Source organism: Rosa rugosa, chromosome 4 (genome assembly GCF_958449725.1).
Source record: "Rosa rugosa chromosome 4, drRosRugo1.1, whole genome shotgun sequence".
In the NCBI taxonomy this organism is placed as follows: domain Eukaryota; kingdom Viridiplantae; phylum Streptophyta; class Magnoliopsida; order Rosales; family Rosaceae; genus Rosa; species Rosa rugosa.
In genome coordinates this window covers 42,828,808-42,836,883 of record NC_084823.1, presented here as the reverse complement: position 1 = coordinate 42,836,883, position 8,076 = coordinate 42,828,808, and the positions used below count along the sequence as shown (strand labels likewise).

Below are 8,076 nucleotides of genomic sequence, written 5' to 3'. Positions count from 1 at the left end.
AGACTACAATCTTACAACAATATGGAAGTTGTGCACCACAAGTCATCCACATCAGATTTCGGTACACATCTTCAAACCCCCCTCTTCTCCCTAATAGAGGAAATATAGGCTACGCTGGAATTAATCGGCCTGATCAAGAAGAAACTCCCCTCTACAGCCATACACTTGATCGATCATAAACTTTAGGCCTGACATTTAAACTCATAACCCGCAAACCCGCACGATCAAGTGTATTAAAGGTCTTTTTTCTAATTTCGTATAGAGGAATCAATTTTATAATAGATTCAAGATTATCTAGTGTTCATTTAAATCTCGTGAACAAAATTTTGTAAAAATAACCAATTAGAATATATGCCGTACGTAATTTTACTCTGTCACCTAGACAAAATAATAAGCGTATTCGATGGCAATAAATAACTCCAACGTTTATGACAATTAAGAGTTCGACTTTTGTTCTCTTCTCCTTAGTTGTCAACTGGAACCTACACAGAGGGCATGTATGGCTGTAGCGATTAGCGAAGTAACCACTTCAGAATGCAGAGTCCATGAAACATATGAGAGCATAGAATGCGCGAGTGACTACACTCCCAGTTGGCATGTCTTTCAAGCAAACCGCACACATTTCACTCGATTGAACCATGTTCATCGATCCAACATCAACTCCTTTGCAATATCCAAAAAGTCGTATTGTTCATGTGGTAATTTGATATTTTTCTCGATCGATTGTGACAACCATCTGAACTTTCTTGCATCGCAAGAGTTGAGCCTCGTGTTAGGGAATTTAATCCCTCCGCCACGTAATTACTAGAAATAGAGATAGAAAGAAGAAATAACCAAGAAAAGAAGATAACAAGATTTAACGTGGTTCGGCCAATATCTTTGCCTACGTCCTCGGAGAGTTTCACCTTCACTAATGAGAGAATTACACAAGTACAAGATTACACTGCTCAAGTTTATGCCCAACCCAAGCCCTTGTATCCAATAGGATACCCCTTGTACACCCTCTCTCAACCTAGAAGATCACTCTACACAAAGAGCTATTCACACTCTTGAACACAACTCACTTTGCTTCTCTACACGAAGACCTTTAGAGTTGCTCTTAACCTCCTTGCTTGCCTCCACACAAGCTTCATCTATTTATACTATTGATAGAAGTTTCTTGACTCACTTCATCAATGCTCCTTCATGAATCAACCACTCTTCTCCCACATTAACTCCCTAGGAAGACTAAAAAGGTCAAAACATGAATTTAACTATGCATTTCTTCCCAATGCATCAACTTGACCATGCATTTATACCCAATGCATGCACTTGACCATGCACCAATTTTCCATGCATAAGTTGCCACCTTGAATGCACAAACAATTAATACCATGCATTCATGCCATGAAAAATATCTCCACCAAGGAGGGATAGGCACCAAACCCAACAATCTCCCCCTCCCGACTTTGGTGGAAAGCTCCGCACCACCACTTCAATCCCTGAAGTCATCTCGATCCGAGACACAACTTGTAATTCCCACAAGTATTTCATTGGCCTTCTAGTTGCGCAGATACACATAATCAGAGTCAATTACATGTGGTCCTAACTCCCCCTGATTCAATCGACCAATACCATGTGTAACTGCCCCAAGACAACAATCACTTGTTGACTCTGAAGAGGAACCTTGACTCGACCTCTTCCCTAGCAGGATTTACCTTCTCACCATCGTCTGAAACTTGAAAACTTGTGGTTGGAGTCTCTGCTATGCTCGCAAACGAGACCCGCTTCAGGTACCTGCATTCTTGTGCACACCATTTCCTTTCAACCTTCGAGGTCTGAGTTTTTTCTATCAGACGGAACATACTTCCACACTTTTCTCCCTTCATTAGGACCATGTAGCCACGTGATATTTTCATAACTCCCCCTGCTGACGAGATCCTGCAGCCCTTGGAGTCTAATTGGCTCAAGGATATTAAATTTCTCCAGAACCTTGGGACATACACAACATCACTCAAAGTGCGAACCGCTCCGTCAAACATCTTGATCTTCAACGTTCCAACACCCATGACACAATGCCTTGTGCCATCACCCCAAGTCACAAATCCTTGGACTTCTTGGAACGTATCAAAATATTCTCTCCTGGAGCAAAGATGATGAGACGAACAAGTATCCAATATCCAATCATGTTGAGAACAAGTGTAATTACCTTTGGAGACTGTGAGAAATTCCCCAAAATCATTTGAAACCTGTGCTACACCAACCAAGGAGCAATCTGAGCCCTTATCATCCTTTTCTTTCAACAACGGACAATCTGGCCTTATGTGTCCCCACTCCTTGCACTTGTAGCATTGATTGCCCTTTCCCCTGCCCCTGGATTTAGACCTGCTCTGTCCACTACATCTTCTGGCAGTTGACCTTCCTCTTTGATTCTGATCATGAGCAACAAAGACGGAACCTTGGGAATCATCGGCTTTCCTCCGCTTCTCGTGAGTTAAGAGAGTCGATTCCACCTCCTCTATCTTTAATGTATCCTTACCATACAAGATTGTAGTGATGTTATTCTCATACGAATCAGGAAGCGAGGTAAGAAGTAGAAGGGCTTGACCTTCTTCCTCAATCTTTACATCAACTCGTGCTAGTTGATCTATTAATCCTCTGAACGCATTCATGTGCTCCATGAGACTCGCACCTTCTCCCATCTTGAGCTTGTAGAGATCTCACTTTAGATTCAACTTCGTTTGCAAGCCTTTCCCAAGATGAAGCTTCTCCATTTTCTCCCAAAGCTCAGGTGCCGAATCTACATCATTAACATTATTGATAATATTGTCAGCAATATAAAGCCTAATAGTGCTAACACACCTGGACTCCAACTCGTCCCAATCTTCATCTGACATCTTCTCCGGCTTCGCATCCTTTCCCTTCAAAGGTTTTGCAAGACCTTGTTGAACTAGGATGTCCTTCACCCTCCTCTGCCATAGAGTGAAATTTCCCTTTCCATCAAATTGCTCCACCTTGAAATGTGAGACGCTAGAACTTGCCATGACAAACAGCCCACGACCGATAAGCTTAAGCTATGATACCACTTGTTAGGGAATTTAATCCCTCCACCACGCAAGTACTAGAAATAGAGATAGAAAGAAGAAATAACCAAGAAAAGAAGACAACAAGATTTAACGAGGTTCGACCAATATCTTTGCCTACGTCCTCGGAGAGTTTCACCTTCACTAATGAGAGAATTACACAAGTACAAGATTACACCGCTCAAGTTTATGCCCAACCCAAGCCCTTGTATCCAATAGGATACCCCTTGTACACCCTCTCTCAACCTAGAAGATCACTCTACCCCAAGAGCTATTCACACTCTTGAACACAACTCACTTTGCTTCTCTACACGAAGACCTTTAGGCTATGTTTGTTTCATAGGACTATTATACCCCACCTTAATTTCTATAATAGTCTAGGACTCCTCTAACCTGGCTTATGCTATACTAATACCTAACCCATGTTTGGTATTGCGTAGGACTAAAGAGTAGAATAATCACAATAGTGATATCCCATGTTTGATAGTGTACTCTAAATTAATTTTGAATACCACAATATTTTTATTTTTGAGCAAAATATTATCTATTAATAAGAGACAATATTTCTAATATAATAAAAGATCATTTTCATTGAACATTTTAACATACATTGACAGTTTGGTGACTCAACTTTACAAAATATAAAACTGACAGCAAAATGTTCATATCTCCGAAAGGCAAGGGCTCATGTTCTTCCTCTTCCCTTTGAACTGAAATGGTGAGACCTCTGTCTATTCTTTTGCACTTCAGTTTCAGGGCCAGTCTCTCTGAATGGCATCCCCATTAGATCCAAAAGCGTATGAGATTCTTAATCTGTTTTAGCCGTTGTTTTGATGCATAAAACCCAAGTCAATGAGCCGAACAAGGAATGCATACATCACCTGCAAAAATCAATAGTCTCAGATTGGCAACAGTCTTGGATTTTATTTTTTTCTCTATTTTTTTGGATAAAAAATTACAATGTGGAGATAGATATAAAGAGAAGTAATTTGCAATGTAGATGAAGGAAGACTTTTCCTCAATTCAGCTACACAGTCTATTTTTGCACCTACATTAAGCACTCACTCCTCCCCAAAATTCGGGGTAGTTTTACATTAGTACTAAACATTAATAAATTACGGTCCTCATACATACCATTGAGAATACAGATCCTCACCTTACATTGTTTCTGGTCCGCAGCAATAGTGATAGAATTTCAGAGAACTGAGGACGCTTTGAGGGGGAGTTGTTCCAGCACTTGGTCATCAAGGATCTTAGCATTTGTGGACAGTCCTTTAGAATCTCAGGTCTGAGGCCACATGCAACTATCCCAACTGCTACTTGGATCGGTGAACATGCGGAGTAGGCTGCCTCACCAGTCACCATCTCCCAAATCACCATCCCCAAACTATATACATTACTCATCCATGTCTCACTAACACATTCTGGATCACCAGCAATGATCTGTGTACAACCAAAGAGGTAAAAGAAAACAGTAAATACTTTAGTGGGATATACCATAGAAAAATATGTGGCAAAGGTTTAGTGAAACAAACACTATAAATTCAAATCAGAGGTGAGCTGTAATTTATAAGAAGGAAGAACAACTCTTAACTTTCCTTATTATTAGAACTGTATTATCACTATTATGATATCGCAGAGCAAGTTGATCAATGGAGCTAAAGGGAGAAAAGTGGTCCTAACTCCTAAGTTATATAAACAAAAGCAAATCTAATCAACCCACACTTAAGATATTTGCATTTCATCATCAAGTGGAATTAGAGGTTGGAACCCAATGATTATCCAAAAGCTAATGAAAGTTGGATAAAATATGTGTTTATAGAGTGACATGAAAACTTGATCCGATAGGGTACAATGCTTTATAACTATCATGATGCTAAACACTTAAAAGCTTCATATGGGGGCTCCACACATCATCCCTATATTGTTGAAAGTAGCAGTAGTATAAGGTTGTGGCTGAGCTGCTTTGTTAAGTGGAATGCATAGAAGAGGTTATAGTATGCATAGAAGAGGTCATGACAGGCAACAGTCTCAAATTGACATGAATGAACAGCAAATTGGACCAGCATATGAGTCCCTATACAAACAGTAAGAAATGGAAATGACATTACTGTTAAACAGCGACAAGCGTAGCCCGTGGCCCACCATTGTACCGATACTGTCCCAACTTAACCACCCGATAGGTGTTGGGTTTTTAATCACAAAAGGCCTCGGTACAATTGGGTAAGAGCCACCCACTTATAAGTTATATTTTATTTGTCACTTTTCCAATGTGGGATCTTTCATCTCCAACAATTATTGGAGGAGATATACCATTCTATGCAACCCATTTCAGAGTGAGCAAGACAGAACAGTCGATGCTAACTTTGGCTTTCCAATGGATGGGATTTGAAGCCACATAGCTTAGATAGTAAGACATATTTCTCTCTTATATGCAACCTTTTATAAATTGTGTCGAAATTGTTATAAGCATAAGGCCATTAGTTTTTGCTATCTAGAGGATGGGATCATAGGTTCAGTAAATTAATGTGTTTCCAGCAATGAGAGCTTTATCAATACAAAATTGGCAACACAACAGACTTCTTATGCAACAATACAACCAGTCAACCATAGAATTATTCAAGGAGGACTCTAAATTGTAATTAGTATATAGCAATCAGTTGAAAAAATATATATATATATATATATAGCAATTCTAACTCAACGACATACAACAATTCTAACATTCAAATCAATGAACAAAAAGAGAAAAGCCCAGTCATGAAATTGGTCAAAATTCTTAACAGATCAAGCTACCCATACACCAAATCCTTAATCAATCCGTATAATAATCACAACCCATAAACAAATTACAATAGATAATCAATCCATAGTCTTTGATAAAACAAATCACAGTAGACAGAGAAAGAAGAAGGTAGAGGGGGTTGAAGGGATCACTAAACAATGATCTACGTAAGAGAGAGTGTGAGAAATGATAGAAATTGAACCTGAACAAGAGCAATCGAAGGAGACTGAAGTGAAAAAAAAAATGAGGGAGAGACGAGGCTGAAGCGAAGAACGATTGAGGAGAGTTTGCGTTGTATAAGACTGGCTTCGAGAGTCCGGTGAATTTTGGCGTCATTGTGTAAGAAGGTGCGGAGGCAGATTTGGGGAATGCATAGTCTCATTTAAGTGAGTCCTTGTTTCAGCCAAACATGGGATAACTCTTATTCTAACAAATAAGACAGTCCAATCCAGTGGCGGAACTAGGATTTATAACTTGGGGGGGTCGGGATATAAGCTAAGTTTGAGCATATGCCAGTAATTTTTTATACTATTATTATTTTGAAAAATCTTGAGAACTATATATAGTATTATAGACAAATTATTCGTCCACACATAAAAACTAAATATTGACTGAGTAGGTACACTATAATTTGAAAAAAATAAGTGAAAAATAACCAACCAAGAGTTTATTATTTATTAAGTTTGCTATTATTGTTATTTTTTTTTTATGGTAATAGGTCAGCCCTTTCATTAATATTCAGCAAGCAGTACAAAAACGAAACACCCCTATGGGGTCGACAGAAAGAATCGTTCCTTAGAACCTCATGAACCCTATTCTAGCAGAATAAAATCCCAGAAATCCCTAGTACACCCACCTTTTGGTAAATTCACGCACTTTTATTCTAACAAAAACCTAGAAACCTCGAAGCTTACATAAAATGGTTCCAACTAAGGCACTGGTTTTTGCGACCCAAACAAAAATTAAACGGTACTATGGGCCATAGAGACCCACAACATCCAATCCCCTAACAAGAGGGTAATCCAGCCCCAATCCCTAGCAGACAGAGTCCAAGCCAGAAGTTGTAGGACCCAGCCCACCCACTTCCAGCCATACCACAAACCCTCCAAACAGCCCCAGGCCCAGCTGGCCCAATAGGGCGAAATTGCTAAGGGAACCCCAAGCACTCCATCACAGCCGTCCAAGCTGCCGCCGCCACCCCCGTGGCTCGCCACCCTAAAGGGATCAGATTCCGAACAGAAACCATCGCCGCCTCCAGCCAAATTACCACCTCCACCATCGAAGACCTGATACTCCGCCATCTGGAAGCAAAGGCAGCTCACTGCTCCACTACCAACGTTGGAAGGCAACGAGAAACTGGAGCAGAAGACGAAGCCAGCAGCTCGCCTAGATTCCTCATTTGGATGCACACAGCCCTGCCACCAAGCCTTACCACCTCCAACAGAATCAAGTTGGCCGCCGCTTTGGCCGCTACCACCACCATCAATCGACGGATCAAGACCAAATCCATCATCAGTGTCAACGGGACCATCGAACCAGATCTGATGGTGATCAAGGGTTGATCCCTCATCACCACCAAACCAGATCGCACCACCTTCACTCGGCTCCGATCGAGACAGCCGGTCGACCCACCAAGCAAAGTCATCAAGATCGACATCACTCTCGTCACCAAGACTTGAACCTACCACAGGAACATCGTCACCAAAAGCAACGAAGGAGAGAAGAAACAGCCAGAGAATGGCCATGGCCTCTATTGGCAAGCAATAAAGGAAGTCGGAGAAGCCGCCGCCGTAAAGGAGAGGTTTCTCAACCCTAGCAGAGAGACGGCTAGGTCAAAAAATTTTATCAATTACAAACTTGCTATTATTGTTATTTATTAAGTTTACTCATGTGGTTAATTGTAGGTTTTCTTCATAGTAACCAGTAAGTGAGCTCATAAATATTTAAGGGGATTCATTACCAGTTTCTTTGTTTATTTCGTACTAGTTAGCTATCTAATTAATATGGGTATGTGTTGGAATCATAGGGGGGGTCTGGACCCCTTCAAACCCTCAAATAGTTCCGCCCCTGGTCAAATCCCATGTAACAAACACCACCTTAGAGTTGCACTTAACCTCTCCTTGCTTGCCTCCACACAAGCTTCATCTATTTATACTATTGATAGAAGTCTCTAGACTCACTTCATCAATGCTCCTTCATGAATCAACCACTTTTCTCCCACATTAACTC

General features: G+C 40.6%; 1 protein-coding gene across 1 annotated transcript; it reads right to left on the bottom strand.

The window, feature by feature from the left end:
* Positions 1-3,562: 3,562 nt before the first annotated feature.
* Positions 3,563-6,261, bottom strand: LOC133707453 (serine/threonine-protein kinase STY8-like). The gene is made up of 3 exons (XM_062133025.1): positions 6,050-6,261; positions 4,219-4,505; positions 3,563-3,943 (listed from the first exon to the last, which is right to left on the bottom strand). The coding sequence occupies exons 1-3, from the start codon at positions 6,227-6,229 to the stop codon at positions 3,940-3,942; spliced, it is 471 nt and encodes a 156-aa protein (XP_061989009.1). The 5' UTR covers positions 6,230-6,261; the 3' UTR covers positions 3,563-3,939.
* Positions 6,262-8,076: the final 1,815 nt, after the last annotated feature.

Bases quoted from the DNA above. Each gene is read 5' to 3' on its own strand.
- LOC133707453 (XM_062133025.1), bottom strand. From the start codon at position 6,229: ATGAGACTATGCATTCCCCAAATCTGCCTCCGCACCTTCTTACACAAT. The intron at 4,506-6,049 runs GTTCAATTTCTA...GGTTGTACACAG, and splicing joins CTTCGATTGCTCTTGTTCAG to ATCATTGCTGGTGATCCAGA.